The 20168-nt window shown below is 39.0% G+C and overlaps 1 protein-coding gene across 1 annotated transcript in view; it reads left to right on the forward strand.

Annotated features, from left to right (window-relative positions):
* Positions 1-15471, forward strand: part of ptprn2 (protein tyrosine phosphatase receptor type N2) — a 150576-nt gene extending 135105 nt beyond the window's left edge. The window contains exons 16-22 of the mRNA XM_028433952.1: positions 2523-2600; positions 5337-5456; positions 6460-6626; positions 8577-8630; positions 9591-9655; positions 12079-12152; positions 14019-15471. Coding sequence (XP_028289753.1) covers positions 2523-2600; positions 5337-5456; positions 6460-6626; positions 8577-8630; positions 9591-9655; positions 12079-12152; positions 14019-14090 — 630 coding nt within the window. The 3' untranslated portion in view covers positions 14091-15471. The remainder of the gene's footprint in view (positions 1-2522; positions 2601-5336; positions 5457-6459; positions 6627-8576; positions 8631-9590; positions 9656-12078; positions 12153-14018) is intronic.
* Positions 15472-20168: the final 4697 nt, after the last annotated feature.

A 20168-nucleotide genomic window follows, 5' to 3' on the forward strand; every position in this document is an offset into this window, starting at 1 on the left:
GGGAGTTTTTTAACTAACCCACATGAGGAATTTCACTCACGGAGGACAGAAAACAGCTCAACAACTTGTTTATGGCTCATTGAAGTGCAACACAGGAACTCAAACACTGTCTCGTACATTAATGTCTCCGTTTGTGAATTTTTTCCCAAAGAAAATTAGTCATTTTCTCTCATTTGCAGTCATCTCAAATGCTGTAACGTGATAAAAGATTTATTTAAAGTCTTTAAGTAAAAATTATGAAGTTAAGGATGTTAACGTTGAAAGGTCCAAAATCTATGCAAAAAATAATCAAGTAATCAAAGCAGGTATCAAATCCTTTTTTCACCAAATGAGGATAATGCTATTAAAATGTGACACTTTTATGTCATCCAAACTAAAGGAAAAAAAAATGTGAGTTTAAAATGAGTGTTATTCAGAATCATAAACAAATGCACCTTGATAAAGGTATCAGTTGGCGTCAAAATGTGAGCTTGATTAAGGCATTCATAAAAGTGATTAAATGGAAGCCTAGATCTTTAACTTTTAGATGACAGAGACTTTGTCCAGGCGTCGGTGTTAAAAACAACTTCATGAAGACTAAAAGCCATTAGTCTCGACCCTGTGACATATCGTCTCTAATGTAGCACTCAGAAGATATTTTTTTTTTTTTTTTTTTTGCTTGCACCAAATGACTCACATTTAGTGCTACGATGAAAAAAGCACACGGTTTATTAGACATTGTTGCTTAATGGTAAATACATCACCATCAGAAATAATCCAAGCATTTTCTTCTGCATTTGATTTCTGGAAGAGGTTTTCTTATGCTGTGTAGGTGCGTCATTTTGCTAATTACCCCAAACGAAGAAAAAAAAATGACTGTTATTGTTTTTTTATGGGTCAACATCTTTTCACTCATGCATCATAAGCCAGTGATTCTCAACTGGTGGGTCGGGACCCAAAAGTGGGTCGCGGACCTGTACTGGGTGGGTCATGGGCAGCTGGTCAAAAATAAATTAATATTTCACGTTGGACTTGTCTTTTATTTTGAAAGAAACTTTTCTTTTGACAGGCACGCTGTGAAATGCATATTACACAGGAAAATATATAGATTTATGCTTTTAAAAAGATTATATACGTGTGTTTTCAACAGCTAATTGGGAAAAAATTAAACTGGGTCACAATTTAATGACCATGGTAAAATGTGGGTCCCAGGGTGAGACCACTTGAGAACCCCTGTCATAAGCTGTGCATGAAAATCCTATCAATAAAATGTGATCACGAGCTTTAGGGAATCAGTCATATCAGCTCCATCCAGTGTCAATCAAATCCCCCACATCAGGTTCTCTGTCATCCAGTCCACATCATATTTTAATCCACATGTAATATGAAAAAAAAAAACAAACATCCAATCTAAAGCCATTCAGTGAGAAATATAAATACACTCGAAGATACTAAATTATCTAGCAGGAATCTCATGCTCTGATTATTGATTGTTTATTTGTTACTGTATACTGTTTGCCTTTTTCTACTGGATTAAGACAAAACAGCACAACCTCATTGAGTTATCTCATTAGGACTTTTTAGGATAGATTATTGTTATTATTATTATTATTGTTATTATTATTTACCTGACCAGCGATCAATTCAGCCGTTAAGATGATCGTTTTCACCTGGTCTGGCATCAGGACCCAATATCTTTTCCTAGAAACAAGCAGTAACTCAAACCTAGAAAAAAAAGATTCAATTCTTATAAGTGTTCAGTATAAATGTAATGGGATTTAATCCTTAGATAATACAAAATATGTTAGTAGAGCAACAGTTTAAAAGTTTCATGACGAAACCCAAAACGTCCAGATGGTGGTAATGCCAGAGCTGGAAATATTTCAGCTGCTTTTACTTAAAAGAAAAACAATAAAAATACATCTTAGCAACTGAGGATGTTTAATTATAACTTCAGCCCATCGATAACATCAGCACCATATTTGCATGTTAAATTCAAAATGTTATATAGGTAATATGGATATTGAGTTTTCTACTGATAATGAAAAACCGCTAAAATAATTCCTTGATTGGAGATTGTTGATGTGAGCTTTAATCAGTTCTGGGGGAAAATTCCCCCAAATCTTGGACAGATATTGGTCACAAAGTAAATATTGGAGATTTTCATTTAGGAACATAAAGTACAAAGTGTTTTTTTTTTACATCAGCTGAAAAGAATCAAACTAAATGTGCCAATCCACTCATACTTAATGGAGTTTAAAGTAAATAGAAAGTACATTCATTAAATGTGTACTGTTGGTGTGAATTAATTGCTATCTTTTTTTAATAGATTCCTTCAAAATAAAACACATTCCCTTTCTAATTTTACGTGCTGAAAAAATAGTGTTGGTGCAAACTTTGGCCAGTATATTCCTTGCGGGAATTGTTTCCTTCAATTGATCAGATTCCAGATGGAGTCCCTGATAGAAGCTTTAAGCAGACAGTGTATTTTCATGGTCCAGCCTCTAAGGAGACACTGTCACACTCTGTTTCCTTTCTCCCAGATGGACCATGACCCTCGCAACCCTACTTACATCACCTCGCAAGGCCCACTCGCTTCCACTGTGGCCGACTTCTGGCAGGTAAGATTTATCTCCATTTACAGTCCATCGCTCATCCTTTAATAGTTTGACTCAGCAGGGATGATGGCTTTAAGGAGCCACCACAGAGCTTTACCACATCTGTGTTGATGGCCTTAACGGCAACCTATTACCACCCTCGGCCTGTTTTTATGCTTGATGTGTTTTTTCTTCTTTAGATAAGGAATATTTTCCTATGTGCTCTTTAAAGGTGGATTATTATTATTATTATTATTATTATTATTATTATTATTATTATTATTATTATTATTAATAATAAAAAACTCTATTTAGAAACTGAATGTAAGCCAGGTAATAGCTATAAGCCAGTTTACAGGATCAGATACATACTGGACCACAGCCAATCATAGTAAACCTGCATTACTATAGGAAACACAAAATATGAATCTAGTTATAGTTGAACTCAGGAAGCAAAACATTTTTTTCGAATAATAACTTGAATGTTTGCCCATATTTGCATTTTTTTTTCTTCTTTTCTCCCTCACGGTTGTTTGCATTCCTCCAGCCATCCATAAATGTCAGGGGAACCGTACCATCCATCACTGTGTATCGGCTATTGTGGAGCACGTCAGCTTGTATGAAAGTCAGCCTTAAATGATGCATGGTTGCCAAATGTATTCCTAGGTGTTAATCGGTCAGCTCTGTAGTAATTAGTGAGCCCATCACCTCCATATGCTGAAGCCGCTCCAGCATGTCGTGACCAGGATGCGGAAGTAGTGCAGAACACGAGAGGCTTTTTGCAGAGCAGCTGGTCTCACACCCTGGACTCTAAAACTGAGCAGACACTCATTTCAGATCATTGTGATGGAGCCATCTTTGGGCTAAACGGAGGCAACATTTAAGTGGTTTCAGGCACAGATATCAAGAAGTTAACATAAGGTTATTATTACGTTGAATTTGTTTATCATTATTTCTTATTGGGATTTTCCAAAGTTTTTTTGTGCAATATTTATTTATTTCACATATAAATATCCATGTCCATCCCACCCCTTTCTCTTCTCATTATATGTTCATTTATTTTTTTTAATTGCCTGCATCTTTTGCACTATTTTTTCTCCACCGTCTTGCACTGCTTATTAGAGCTGCTATTTTTCAAAAATGTTGTTGTGCTTTTCTTGTGCAATGGCAATTAAAAGGATTCTGATTCTGATGATTTACGTTTGAGTGCTGCTATAAACTGAGCTTCCAGTTTGCTTTTACCAGAGTTCCCGCACATCCTGGAAAAGTCTTAAAAGGCATTTAATATCATGAATCTAAAAAATAAGACCTTCGTTGTCATTAAAATGTCTTGAATCATTGTTTCAAAAGTAATTTTAACACACAAGTATGATTTTGTTATTGTAATTAGTCTCATATTTCAAAATAAATGGTAACAAAAAAATTATAATTTACCATAACATTGCCCAGTCACGACAGCGGAACCAACTACAAAACAGTGACGGGGTTGCAACGGACTTTCAACTACTTTCAGAAATGTAAATGTAACAAAATTTGCCTGTCCAACGAAGATTTATTTGTTTTTGTTTTATAGATTTCTGGCTATTTTTGTTGTCATTTTGTGTGTTTTTAGAGTGATTTTGATTATTTTAGTCTGTTTTATTTGTGTATTTAATTTAATTTGACTGTTTTAAAAGATTTTTAGCTCTAAATAATCCAAACTTGTTCCTGTTTAAGGTGAAAAACTGACAATTCTGTACAGATTTACTAATACTCTTCCTGCCTCTGCAAATGAGAGGCAGCCTTTCATTATTCCATTTGGTTAACCTTGGATTGTGGTTAAAACTCGCACCCTTTAGCCCATTAAAAGTAAACACTGGAGAAACACTGTGGTGTAACTGGACCGTGCAGCAGGCAAATCTCTCTTCTGCATCCTATCTTTTCACCCAGGCCTCAGGCGTTGAGAGGCAGCAGCGCTCTAATCCTCCACTTCTCATTCCTCCGTCCACCTCTCCTCCTCCCTGACTATTACCTCAGCTCTGCTGGGCCGTCCTGTGTGCCTATCTGCACTACAGAGCACAGCTCAGGTCACTTTATTGCTGCCCGGCTTTTACAGCTCGGTAATTTCACGAATAATGACTACTTTTCATGGTTTCGAGCTTGAACATCCTCTTTCCACCTTTCTTTCTGCCTATAAATACTCATCTGAACAAGTTGATCATCAAAATTGATGACGTTCCCTCTCATTATCGCCTTGTCTAATCTCATCTCAACCTGGCATGGTTGGCACAGTTGGTGTAATGCGCCCACAGGGTTGGATCACAAAAGCTTGTGATCAGTGTATATAGTCAGGCCTATTGTGTTTCTCAGCAATCATAAAAAAGCTGTGTTTCCTCCTCATTTTCCTAATGGCTGCCATGAGCCTGTTTTTTTTTTTTTTTTTTTTTTTTTTTTAGATAGTAATAAGATAAAATGGTGGCTTGAAGTCGTGATCTCACTTTGATGACTGGCAGAAGGCAACATGAGACGTGTCCTCCTGCTGTATAAGTCAACATGTATTATTTGTGGCACAAAGAGGTGGCATTTAGACGCACATACTGAACCAAGATTGGGAAATTCAATTTCATATTGATACCAGGCCACCGCGTAATGCTAATGTGCAATATGCTGCTCCTTTAGGCACAGTTTAGCTACTTATTAGTGAAATTTGAATGTCAAGAAGCAGATTTTGTTCTTCGGGTGTGTGTGACTGATGTGTGTCGTCTCTCCTGTGGTGTGTAGATGGTGTGGGAGAGCGGATGTGTCGTCATCGTCATGTTGACCCCGCTGTCTGAGAATGGAGTGAAGCAGTGTCACCACTACTGGCCGGATGAAGGATCGGATGTCTACCATATATATGAGGTGGGTCCATTTCTAAGCTTCAGCTTTGGATTTGATTCGTCGATTAACAAGCTGAGATAAAGCGTCACTCACCACTGCACCATTGAGCAGCACTAATTACAATGTAATCAATGGGATGCTCATTGTGATGTTTGATGATCCGTGTTGATAGATGGAGCTCCGCTGATGACCAGATCTGCAGGCAGAATGACAAATAATTTTTTTTTACATCATGAATTCTTTTGGACACATTGATTTTCCACAAAAAGTTGATCCTTTATTTGTCCCGTGAGAAATCAAGACATTTTGACCAGTCTGATCAAAATGAAAACACTGAAGAGAGCCCGACTTAGACAAAATATGCTTAAAACAAAGATAAAAAGAGTAAAAACAACAATCGCAAAACATCTTCACAATGCTTAAAGCATTCTAACCAAGTAATGGATGGCTCTGCCATCTTCGAAAACATGTTCTGTAACAAAACATGTTTTTGTTTTTACAAAATCCTCCGATTAGGAACCATGTGTGTAACTGCTAAAGCCTTGGTGACAGATACCAAAGCCAAACTTTGCAGGTCTAATGATTCTGATGCTTTTAGAGGTCTGGGCTGTTTTTGGCTGACACACTCTAGTTGGTCACATTGTGGTTAGTGGTTAGCATGCTAAACTTACTATGCGGAGTGTACTAACACTCAAAAGTCCTCCTTTGCATGTTACAGCTCTGATTATTTATATTTATAGACCACTTAGGTCATCATATAAATGCATTCACATACAATTTGTACTTTACATACCGGTACTTTATAGCACCTCTTTTTGCTCTTCTTTCTCCAGTCTCTTGACCTGAGCAGAACTAGGAACCTAAAAACTGAAACAACATTCTATTGTTTAGAACGTTTGTATGAGGATTTGTGTTTATCAGACCTCAGATGAGATGAAAAAATGACTTCACTTCAGTTTGTGGAATTCTCAGTTAAGCATGTCTTGAAGTTGGCCTTCTTTATGTTCTTCTTTTGATATTCTAGGTGAATTTGGTTTCCGAGCACATTTGGTGCGAGGACTTCCTGGTGCGAAGCTTCTACCTAAAGAACCTGCAGACTAACGAGACTCGCACAGTAACTCAGTTCCATTTCCTGTCCTGGATGGACCGTGGAAACCCCAGCTCTGCCAGGACTTTGCTGGACTTCCGCAGGTAAAGTGTTTATTCTCCACTTTTACGTTGAGCTTCTTCTTCTTCTCCCTCTCCCTGATTCTGTCGGTGTGTTTACGGTCCTCTTGCCTTTTGCCCTCTCTGTCCTATGATGTCTGTGCTTCTTTGCTGTCCTTTTCATCCTGGGCCTTTTTTCCTCCTCATCTCCCTACAGAACATGTGATGCAGCAAATTAACAGCCCCGCGCTGCCTGGCTTGGCTTGGGAAGAAAAGAAAGACAATAAAAGCACCTTATTCAAACATCCAATTAGATGAGAGCTGTCTCACCAAAATGATGGCGGGGGGGGAGCTAGTGACTGAATAACCTCACTCTGTTCTTCATATAGTGCATTCTGGCAGAGGTAGCAGGAATAGATCCATTGGGGAAAACCCAGGAGGGATCAGAGAAGCCCTGAAAATGAGAATAGATGCCTCTCTGATTTGTCGATGGAAGTCTGTTCCTTTGGTTTGGAAAGCAGATGAGAGGAATAATCAGGATGTGAACCTTTTTCTGTGCTGGTGCAATTTTTTCCAAATGAAACTGGGAGCAAATTTTCAGTCCATTGTTTGTGTGTGTCTTCGGACTACCTTATATGAATGCTGTTTCGCTCCACTGTTGAGATCTTCTCGATAATAACACGGCTGTGATTCCACTTCACTTTACGCTGCTGGAGGTTATTGGAGAATCTAAAGCTCTCTGATGAGGAGGAGGTCTCACATCTATACACACCACAAGAAACAATCACGCTTTCATGGTTTCGGCCAAACTCTGTGTCTTGCGGTTGCCAGTGTCATTTTTGTGATGTTGCAGCTAGTAATATGAGCCCAGTTGCATAGTCACAAAAGTGATCATTGGAAACTGTGTCTCCTCAGCCAGGCCTGTGCACAATCTGCCATTCTCTTCCTGACTCTCCGCCTCCTTCCTCCCCTCACAACGCTTTTTCCTCTGGCTTGCATGGGAAATCCAAGAATCTCTGTTTACTGTCTGACTAAAAGAAGCGCTGCGGTTTCAGATGATAACATGCATTTACTGTGAAGAGATTTGAAGTGAAATAATATTCAGAGATATAAAAATAAGAAAATAGTAGAAGTAGACCTTTTACTGAGGAAATATAAACATGCTCTTATACTTTCTAATGCGTACCTTTGAAATGTAACATGTATAGATAAAAGTAAAAAAAATTAAAAAAAAGTCATTTTTTTTGTCATCTTCAAGCATGCATTTGCCAATCTGGCAATAATAGCAGCATAAAAAAAATCTTTTTCAAACCCATTTAGGTGATAAAATATTACATTGTACAATCCTATTTCACTATATGCAATATTTTTATGACATAAAATGTCTATACATATGTACAGACGTCTATTTAAACTACATTTGCGATGACACATTTTCCTTTATGTTTTGTCATTATGAGTCCAAAAATCCAGCAGGGGGGGATGGCAAAGGCCTGGATGCTCTTTGTGTAGTCAGTTTCCATGGCAACAGCAGGGTGTGGAAAAAAAAGACTGGTTGGCCTTCTTCGTGCCTGTGGCGTATAACATTCATAATTGGCCTGGGTTAATGCGTCGGCGGTCGGCAATCACAACATCACACCGCCGCATCCATCAGCCACATGTCACAACAACACTGTTTGAAATGATGCTCAATTTATTTACGTGGTGCGACACGGACTTCTCTCTCTGCGCCCAAATTAAGGTGATTGATTGACGTGCAAGAGCCTCTCTCCGAGTCCTTGTTTGTTCCTTTGAACATTACTGTCATTACTTTTAGCCACACCACAGTGCACAAGCCCTCACGAGTCGCATTAGTTTTAATTATCACTATCACTTATTATACAGCTAAAACAATCGATCCATGAGTTCCTGAGTTTGATTTAAACGCCTGTGCTGATGGCAGAAAAAACAACATGGAGTAACCTCAACTTTTTTTTCTTTTTTCTCTTATTGCAGAAAGGTTAACAAGTGCTACCGAGGTCGATCGTGCCCGATTATTGTGCACTGCAGGCAAGTTTAACTTTGTGACCTTTTTGCTTGTGGCTGACACGACTGGGTTGCGAGTGTTTGTTGTGCTCTGTGTGTTTGAGCGGCTGTTTATTTAAACTTGCTCTGTCCATTTATTCTTTCTGGGTTTCTGTTTATTCCACCCACTGTCTCCTTATGTAAATAGCTCAGGGAAAGGTGCTTTCATTTCCCATTTGGCCGAGCTGGTTAACAGCTTTAATAGGCTTGTATTAAACGGCAGGTATCTCTCCGACTACTTTTAATTGTCACATCCTGTTAAGTCATGCATGAGGCCACTGAGGCCTCTCTCCCTGTGAGGGAAGGACTGAGCAGTGGATTAATGAAGCCGTGGCGCTCAGGCCGCTCTCCTGTTTTATTGGCCTTTATTGGAGAGATGTCCACGCCTTGTTTGCAATTAATATGCAGAGCCTCTGAAAGGCCGGCGGGGACAAAGGGAACCTTTTCACAAGACTATCTCTGGAGTAATGGAAAAGTAAGGCTCTCCAAAAGCTGTTCTCGAACCGCCCCTGGCCTCTCAACCTCTCCTCTGCTCCTGAGGTGCTTGCATTTAAAAGCCTTTGTCCCCCGGTGTGCCTCAGAAAAACACTCCCCTCTCTCCAATGGCCGTGCACCACTCTAGACCACACATGCACTCATGTGCAAAGGTTAGGCACAGCCATATTTATTGGAACATCAATTATTCACACACATCCAGAGAATATTAGAGATCATGATTGATTATTTGCATTTCAAATGTTGTTCTTCAGTCCCCGGCATTTAGTTTTACATAAATTGGGGAGCTCGCATTTGTATGCACAGATTAATTTGTGTTTAAAGATACTCGACAGACTCTCAGTAGATGCAGATGTAAATGAGTATTTTGTTTGCTTCCAAGTAAAACACTCAGATGAAAGCTTTTCTCCGCCACCTTAATGATGTGTTTCTCTTTCTCTGACTGTGCAGCGACGGTGCAGGAAGGAGTGGGACTTACATTCTGATTGACATGGTCCTCAATAGGATGGCTAAAGGTAACGATCAATGGCCTTCCCTTTCACTCTTCTCTACCCGCGTTGAAGTGTTGCCCTGGCAACGCGAAAGCCTCTCATTTTCCACAGAGGGTCTTAAGGATGCATTAGAGGGTGACTTTTTTTTTGAGGCCTTGGAAAGACAGCAAAGACACAGGCAGACACGCAGGGAGCAGCGAGCGGTGGAGGGAGGCGAACAAAGGGAGGGAAATTAAAAAAAAAAACCTCCACCCACCTCAGTAATCATCTATTTAAACAGCCTTCACATTATATTAACCTGCACCAACAACTGCAACATGAATTTAGATAGCACATGCATGGAAATGATTTGTTTAAAAAGGAAATGCTTTTAAACTCACATTTCCACTCGCTCCATTGGATTGAAGCAATGTTTAATGGGAATATACTGCCTATTTCATTTGATTATTAAATAATCCTTAACAGTCGATGTTTAAAAAGTCTTGTTTCACTATGGCAAGTGCTTTTTTTTTTATATTAGAGCGATATGAAGTGAAGTGAGGTGAGCTCACACTCTACTACTAGTCCTATGACCCCAATGCACTTTTGTTACAATTAAGTATAAAACTAATGGTGTTTTACCTTAAAAATGTAGCACATCATTTAAACCTTCACCAAGCGCTAGATATCTTCTTTTTAAGGTTTTCTGGATGAATCGTGGCACTATAAACATTCACATTATAAAGGCTTGTAAGAAATTTCTATCCCCCATTAACATCCCCATTTTTTTTAATCTTTGGTTAAACATTTGTAAAAGTCTGTTTAATCCTTTTGACTTAATCATCATTCAACTGACAAACAAACAGATAAATAAACACAGGTGAAAGTATTACCTTTTTGGCGGAGGTAATATTGAGCTACCATCTTCTTTAAACTCTCATTGACAGAAATATGTATCTAGATTAATTTTTTTAGTAATTCCAAACTTAAAATCAGATTGTATTCTTATTTCCGCCCAACTGGGAATCAAACCAGTGTCCCTTTGATTGCAAAGCAACCACTTATCACATTTATAATCAAAGACTGGAAGGTATTTATGTACTTTTGTTAATTATTCAGAATGTTCATTATTTCAGAGCTCACTGGTTGTACATTCATCAGGGGCATTGAGAATCTCTGATATAGAGTCTAAAAGATATAAATACATGTGTGTATAATTGGGTTGATTACATGTAGATTAGCAAGTGGAAAACATCCCACATTCTGTCTGGATAACTACACTGATAAGTTTCTTTGGTTATTTCCAAGATGTGAATATATCTTTTGTTGTGCACCATCACCAACACTCTTCTCACTGCAGCTTCACCTTTGCCCCTTTGCCCTTTGACCCAGAACATCCCCCCCCCCCGCTCTAATGGTGCTTGACCCCCCCACCCCCTTGCTTCCCACAGAGACCCCCCCCCACTCCCCTTAATACAGACATTCCCTCTCCTGTCTGTAATGAGACTGACCCGTCCCAATGGAGTTCATGTATTTCAGTGACAGCAGCACCGTCGCAGATGAAAGCTGCGACTCGTTTTAACCTTTTGTTTTCCGCTCCCGCTGGAAATGTAAGGTACCCACATAATCTCACAGAGCGGAGGTTTTTCCCCTGCTCAGAGAGCCTCTCCTCATCTTAACTTTGGATTTCAGCCCATCAAAGACATGAAAGTCTTGTCGGAGCACTGGGGTACTTGAGTACTAAGTCAGTCTGCATTAAATCCAGCTTTCTCATCCTCTTTCTATCCCCCCCACACCCATCATACATTCACACACTTGTTCCATTTCCTTTGCATCCTTTCTCTCCCGCATTTTCAAAAAACATCTCGAGAGTTCAGGCTCTCTCCCTCTTTTATTTCTTTCATTCTCTTCAGGTTTCCTCTTTATGCTCCAAATCAGCTCAGCCGTGTTGTTTGCGACCAATAAATCAGAAAGTACATTCCCAGATTAACATCACAGACGGCTGAAATCAAAACAGACTCAGCAGCAGCTCATTGCTGTTGTAGGCAGGCAACTGTTGCATAGGTTAATCATCAGTCTGACTGCTGCCGAGCTGCTATAAATCATTTTAATTAGACTTTTCCCAGATACTCGCACAGTCTCTCTCCAACCCTGCTGCATTCAAACGCTCCTAATGGACGCTCTAGTTGGCTGTAATCTCCACCAATTTCTGAACATGATCCTCAAAGAGAAGCCGCTGTGTAGATCTTGCACATTTCCCAAACCTCTTCAAAAAAACTACAAAAATCACTGTGCATATTTTACCAAGAAACAGTCCATGGCTGTTGTTCAAGTCTTTCGAGGGATGAATGTAATATTTTTTTTACACGGCGCTGCTCCAAAGGGAGCCCGGCATGAAGAGAGATTGACAGATGTGAGCTGGATTACTGCGCCGCTTTGAACTCAGTCCAATTTTCGGTCTGTTGCAGGTGCTAAAGAGATTGATATTGCCGCTACCCTGGAGCACTTGAGAGACCAGAGAGCTGGCATGGTCCAGACAAAGGTAAGTTCCTCGGCTTTGAGCTGGTAGAAGTGGAGGAGGGAGGGGGAGGGGAGAAGTCTGTGTTGTAAATAGAAATGTAGAAATCCTTTTATATTATGCATTCCTTAATAAATTGTCGTTTCTAGTTGGAAACATTTGGGATTCTTCAACACATTTTCAAAATAAGAATCACAAAACCAAAAATCAGAGGACGAAACTATTCAATGTTTTTTCATTGCTTGAAAGATGCTCTTTAAGACCATTTCATGTCTGTTCTGCTGATTGAATGCTTGTAGGATCATGCTCACAGCTTTAATTGGTTTTAGAGCCACTTTGAGGCATCGCATTTCATTTCATGTATTCATTTATTTGAATTCGGACATTACATATTAATCAACGTGTCAGCAAACAGTGTCAACATAAATATGTCGGAGTTAGCACAATAGCTAAGTTTCATCTGTTGTTCTAAGGCAGATAAAAGTGATATAACATTTAACATACAGTTAAGCAACATCACACAATGAGACAAACATTAAACTGACTGATGACAGAAAACATGATATCACAAATACTATTTCCAATTAAAAAAAAAAAAAAAAAGGCAGGAGTTCAAAGAGCCCAAGAAAAAAGTACAATATTATCTATGGGTGCATGACTACTTTGTTTTTAACCAGTTTCATCTTCTAATGCAAAAAATTGGCCAAAAGTATCTGTAGTTTCTATTTTGTAATTGGAGGAAAAGATGAGAATAAAAGAGAGTGTGAGCTAGTATTTATTAAAGCTGCACACTAACATTCTCTGCAGTTTCACGGCGGCTCATTAATGCTGATTCTTTAGAGTTCTGCTCCGTTCAAGCAGAGGAGGAAATGCCTTTTTTTAGGTGTCGCTCTGAGTCAATGAGTGTGAGTCTGACTGTGGCTGCATGCTTGGTCCTAGAAACACAGAGATCATCTAAAAATAGACTAGAGGTTTGTCAGGGAGGTGCCCTGACTCGCACCTTACGGTAATAGGGAACAGAAAAAAATAGCCAAAGAAGATGGATGGATGGATGGATGGATGATGAATGGAAGGATGGATCTTTTTGGACACACAGCAACAGGCTGTGCCATTTCTGTCCTTCTCTGTAGAGGTTCATCTCCCCCTAGCGGTGCTCAAACATCTGACATCGGATTGGAGGGATTTTTATTTTTTTTACCTATAAGGAAAACTAAATCCAACAAAAAATAGTGTAATGTATGGACAGAACATATGGATCCAGTGGAGATGAATCTTACACCTTTAAAAAATGAGAGAGAGAGGGAGAGAAAAAAAAAAAAAAATATATATATATATATATATATATAGCCACGTTCCAGATGCTCTCCTCTACAAAGCCATGCCACAGTGACTCCTCAGTATTGATTTTTGTCTATCCTGAGGCCAGACTATGGCAGGGCTGTGTTGACACATCTGAGGACTGTTCCCTCCAAACTCCCACGTAGCTGTTCTCTGTGAGAGGACCCCGTGGCCTGCCAGCCCAGGGAGAGGAGAGGAGTAGAAATACTGCAGGTTCATGGAGCCCAACATCAATCAGATCCTTTTTGCTCTCCTCTGGGAAAGCACACACATACGCACACACACACATAGCCACGTATAGAGCCAAAGCTGCTAGAGAGTTTACTCATCAACTCCATTTTGAGACACACCTGCTGGAATCGATGGTGCTGCACCTCAAGCTGAAAGCTGAGGGAGGGGCTCCCCTTCACCTCCATCCTGCTGCTCAGCTCTGGTTATCGGGTGAAACAGAGAAAGAAAAGGGGGCCAATTGTTGTGAACTGTTGTACACTTGGTGACGTTCTCACACTTCATGCTTTTTTTCTGTCTCTGCTCTCTCCTCCTCTTCCTCAGGAGCAGTTTGAGTTTGCATTGACAGCCGTGGCAGAGGAGGTGAACGCCATCCTGAAAGCACTTCCTCAGTGAAGGCATCACGACTTCACCCCCACCCCCCCCAACACCACCAGCTTCTCCTCGCTCGCTGAACACCGGCTTCCTCTACTCGACATCTCCAACACCCTCCCCCCCGCTTCCTCTCCCTCTCTCTCTCTATATATAAATAGTATATACTCTATACTTATGAATGTCATGCTCGATTCCTCACTCGGCTTCATATTCACAGCATACATCTCAGAGTATGGCTGCTGATCTTGTGTATTATAGCTTAAATGGCTGCTGTTTACACGCTGAGATTTATTGTATCTATGAACCTGGAAACCATCTGGCTCTTATTCCTGAACATTACATCCTCAGTGCCACAGATCAGACGTTCACGTGATGTTGTGTAGATCTTGGTTCCCAACATGTGCTTTCCACTGTCAAAACCTGCGGCCACTGCAGAGAAAATGTGAACTGTATATTGGAGGTCTTGAAAATTACAAAAATGGAATAACTTACAGAAAAACGAATACAATTATCTTCAAAATCTTAAAATAACAAAGGGAAAAAACTTGATACACGTACCTTAAAATGGATGAAAAGAATTAGTGCAGAAAATATATGTTTTGTCATGAATCCAATCAAATCAAATGATTCTTTCTGCTCCTAAATACAGGTTTTATGTACTGGTAAATGAGGCCCTCGTCTGTATAAAGAAAAACAGTATTGTACAGATAATACTTTAGAAATCACCCAAAGCATTTTTAAGTTTTAATACAGAAAGTCTCGGTTTGGAAAAGATAAAGACGGAAATGAGGAACACACAAGCTAAGAAAATGCCTTTGACCCACAGTAAACTGGTCTGTGGCCCACTCATGGATCCCGACCCACTGGTTGCGAACCCCTGCTATAAATGAAATGCTGTTCTGTATTCTGTGTAGCATCCTCCCCCCCTCCTCAATCCATATCTGCCAGTCAACACTCAGCATCACATGATTGTGTGTGTGTGTGTGTGTGTGTGTGTGTGTGTGTGTGTGTGTGTGTGTGTGCGTGTGGTTTCACCCAAACAACCTGAGATCGATCGCCTTCATCAACATATCAGAATTCACAGGTAACATCCCAAACTTCCTGTAACATAATAATCCCTTTTGAAAATCAATGTGAAATATACCAACTGTGATAGCTGCTGCTTCTGTTTAGATGGATGCTGTCATCCTACATTAGTAGTTATATATAACATCAACATTTAAGACTATACTAAATGGGGATCGTTGGTAAATCTGTCCATCTTTGGTATATTGTGACATACATAAACAAAGAATGACTATTAAATCTATAATATAGTGCTATCTGAAATGTACACTGAGAGTCAATGAAAAATATATATTTTGTGTCGAGATTGATAATAAAGCCAAAAAGACCAAACAGAGCTGCCCCTAGCTGTGGAGTCTTATTTCTAACACACACACACACACACACACACACGCACACACACACACACACACACACACACATCAAATTTTACTAGTTATTTGAATGAATGGTCAGAATAGTAGTTACTAAGTTGCTGTGCAGCAGACGGACTAGTCAGTAGTAAATAAATGTCATAACTCTAAACTCACTGTGTTGCATCATAATATACTTTGTATCAAAGTGTCTTTCACTAACGTTATACCAAATATCGGGTTATTCAAATAAAATCTCATTGTTATTTTTATGCAAAACCTTTAGACTTTAATGTCTATATTGTAGCTTTTAAATCCATCTCTACAGACTTATGACTCAAAGGGCAAAACTTTCAAATTTCAAGTTTCCAATTTCTTAGGCAAGGCAAATGTATGTGTACAGCACATTTCATACACAAGGCAATTCAATGTGTTTTACATAATTAAAAATAATGTTAATTGTTCATTAACATTATGAGTTTGAATGATCAGTGTAAACTTTGCCACAATTTTTTTTCTGCAGATTAGGGGAAATTATTTTAAGACTGTCTAATGAAATTATGTCAATCTCTTGAAAATGAACTAATGTTTTCACGTTCCACAAGCAAACAAGCAAGGATAGCCCTGATTAGGAACATTGGTGCACATAATAGTATTGGCAGATCATTGTGCGACACATTGATGGAGCATGTTTGGGGAACACATCATTTCCTGCCTGTGATTGACTTGTGTGTGTAATACATGTGTGTGACCGTCCTAATAGCCTAAAATGAGGCTTCGTGCACTTCCTGATTTGCATATTATTCACTGATGAACTGCACCCGCAAACCAGCAATACCAAACTATGGGCCTATTAATATTCCACCATTCAGGTTGTAAAGCACACAAACCTAATCAGCTTAGGAATGACTATATGGAAACCATAATTACGCATGTTTAATTGCTTATCATCTGATGGGTACAAGTTTATTAGAAAATGTATTCATGGTAATTGCTTCCTGAGGTAGCTGCTATGTGCTGTGCTACAATAGCATGTGATATCCTGTCGGCTCCTATTTTGGAGATTAATGTGCTGAGAAAATGTCGCAAAGTCAGAGAGTGTGTTGCCTCTTTGGATGCTCGGTTTAATTCAAAGTGATTTTTAATTTAGGGATTTCTAAATTACTGCTCGAGCTTGAGTAAGTCTTTGGAATGAGATTCCTGAAATCAGCACATCTCGCTGCTGTTAGGGACAGCTGGTGCGACACAAGGGTATGAAAGGGAAGGATGAAGGGCTGTGTAATGACGCCAGCAGGAAAACTCACAAACCTGTCGGCAAAACACAAAAAATCAGGGAAAATGCAGAAAAGATGGAAAGACAAGGAATTCATCTCATAAGAGTGTTTTAGAGCCAATCCATCTGAAAGATGAAAAATCAATCAGTCCTGAAAACTAGTGGATTATCATCTCACAATGATGAGCTTTCTTTGGTGCATTGATTTCACTTTTAGCTTTATGTTATCCATTACACTTGTAAGTTCATTCAATCAATGACTCTGAATAGCTGAGAATTTCCTCCAATAGGACATCTTATGTAGTTTATATTCTACATTTCACATATTGTGTGTGTGAACAGAAAATGAGCCAAATAGGCATAAAGGACTGAAAAGAGAGAGAGAGAGAGAAAACAGATGCTTCAAGGACACAGAAATTTTCTTGACTAACAATTTTCATTTCTACTGCAAAGATGTTGAATATTTAAGTTGAAACGTTTAAGGAATAGATCATTTCTGTGGCATTCAGGGCTACAAATGGCACTGAATTATGTTTAATTCACCTGAGGATTATGAAAAATGTACCCCAGTAAGGGGTCCCTGGATCCAAAAAGTTTGAGAACTCCTGTGTGAGACTAACCAAAGATCTGTAGAGATTTGAAATCATTATGTCAAAGATCTTTTTCACACTTAGCTGGGTAGCACCCCCAACCAAGGGATTTCTCCAGTGAGCCCTGGGTCGGGTCATGAGAAAGGAAAATAGAAAGGGGGAATAAATATACCTGTCAAGTATCCCGTTTTGGCCGGAAAACTCGGGAACAACATAAGTCAGCAAGAAAAATCAGCCAATCACAAGCACCACAAATGCACTCTTTTCAAAAAAATGTTAAAGGATGTAAAGTCTGCAATAAATGTGTCTAATAAGTCATTAGTGAATGCCAGAGAACCACATTAGTGAGCATCAGAAATTAAAAGAAAATATGTAATGTTTTAAAAACACTTTGGAGGAGGGCTGAGATAATGCAGAATTTGAAACCTGATTGTAGAAGAGCTGAAATGGAGATCAACAAAACTCCAAATTAATTTAGAACTGTTCAAAATAAGTCTGCGTAAATTCAATGATGGCTTGTTCAAAGCGAGGCAGCAATACTTTTTTGAAATATTGCTAAAACTCTCGCACATTGTTTTCTGTAATTTAAAAGCTCACAACCCCCGCGGGTCAGATAGCCCCTGAATTACTGTCAACTGGAAAATGCAATGAATTTGCTCTATGTTTCAATGAAAAAATACAATCAATAAGGTCAAAATAAACATCAGAATAAACCAGAAAAATAACAAAGTTTGAACAGCTTCAACCACTGAGGAATGAGTCAACTACAATGGTAGAGTTTATTACAGTGAACCCAAAAACAATACAGGAAACTGTTCAGCAGCTGAATCCATCAACGTGTTGCCTTGACACAATACCCTCAAATTTCTTTAAAACTGTTGTTAAGTCAATTGTCACTAATTTGTGTCAGATAATAAACTGTTCATCCCAGTCAGGCACCGTACCAAAATCCCTGAAAGTAGCTTTTGTGAAACCGCTGTTAAAAAGAGAACAATGGATGTTTCTATACTGGCTAACTAAAGACCAATCAACAACCTTCCATTCATAACCAAGATCATTGAGAAGGTGGTCTCCAACCAACTGAGTCAAGTCTTAACCTTCATCAGAATATTTGATAAATTTAAGTCAGGCTTTGGTTCTCATCACAGCACAGAAACTGCTCTTATCAAAGTGATCAATGACATAAGGTTGAACATTGATTCAGGAAAAGTATCTGTTCTCATTTTATTGAATCTCAGTGCTGCATTTGACACTGTTTGTTTGTTGCACAGATTGTAAACGTGGGTTGGACTAAATGGAAAAGTAAATCAATGGTTTAAATCCTACTTGGAGAAGTTATTTTGTAAACAATGGAAACTTTGAATCTGACAGATTACCAATGTCCTGTGGGGTTCCTCAGGGCTCTGTTCTTGGACCCCTTCTTTTTACCTTGTATGTGTTTCCTTTAGGACAAATTTTACAGAACTGTAAGGTTGATCATCAGAGCTACACAGGTGACACACAACTATATCTATCACTGAACCCAGATGACTATGGTCCCATTGAGGTGTTGTGTGACTGCTTAGAAAAAGTAAACTGCTAGATGAGTGAAAACGTCCTTCAACTAAATTATGACAAGATGAAGGTGATTGTCTTTGGTCACACGAAAAGAGGACTGCTGTCAGGAAGTACCTTGAGTCTCGATCTTTAAAAGCTAAAGACCAAGTCAAAAACCTCGGTGTTCTGATTGACTCAGATCTGACATTCAGTAGTCATATCAAATCTATCACAAAAACAGCTTCTACCACCTAAAGAACATCTCCAGAGTGAAAGGTTTAATAACTCAGAAAGATCAGGAAAAACTGGTCCATGCTTTTATCTCCAGCAGACTGGACTATTGTAATGGTCTTCTGACAGGAATCCCCCAAAAGAGCATCAAACAGCTAGAGCTGGTTCAGAACGCTGCAGCTCGGGTCTTAAACAGAACAAAATATGCAATGTGTTGACTTGCATATGAACTGTATGTATATTAAATACACTCACTTAAACATGCTGTCCCTTACAGGTGAAAAAGCCAAAAGTTGCACATATTGTGCAGCTGTTTGTTAATAAATGTGTCTGTGTGGCATTTTGCATCAGCAAATTTAACCCAGAATTGTCTGGTCAGACTTCATTTTAAATAAAAATATCAAGATTTATATTTATATCACCATTTTGAAAAAAATATATCGAGATATGAGTCTTGGTCCATATTGCCTAGCCCTAGTAGGAATGTTCACGGCATTTCAATGTCAACAAAGGTAGGTCTACCACATTCTAATCACCTAATTGTATTTAGTAAGTGGTTGACAAGTGGCTTTAGATTTCCTGTACACTTGTCTTAAAATATAAGGAATACTGGAGCTTGGTTTGGGTGGTGGGTCAGCTACATTTTATTGTATCAATGACCTGTTTGCATTAAAATCACTACATGCTGTAAAATCATTTTATTGCTGGAATTATTTTACTGTAGGCTACTGAAGGGTTCAAGTTAATGATTACTATATGATTATGGTCCAAAGCAACATCAAATGCATTTTTTTTTTCATCAAGGGTCATCAAACCCGTGTTGCCGCTACCCCACTCCAATGCCGCCAGCACAGTCCCCGTATCGTTTGGGAACTTAAAACTATCAGTGTCCACACTCAAATGCAAAACCAGAGTTTTCCCAAATCTTCACTTTGGTCGTAGTTTTCCAAAAGCCCCATTTTTATTGACCTTATTCTGCATTTTTGTGTGGATGACAGGCCAAACCATAGAAAAATATAGTTGTTTTAGCAGATACTCGGCAACGTGTGAA

Source organism: Gouania willdenowi, chromosome 20, assembly GCF_900634775.1.
Source record: "Gouania willdenowi chromosome 20, fGouWil2.1, whole genome shotgun sequence".
Classification (NCBI taxonomy): domain Eukaryota; kingdom Metazoa; phylum Chordata; class Actinopteri; order Blenniiformes; family Gobiesocidae; genus Gouania; species Gouania willdenowi.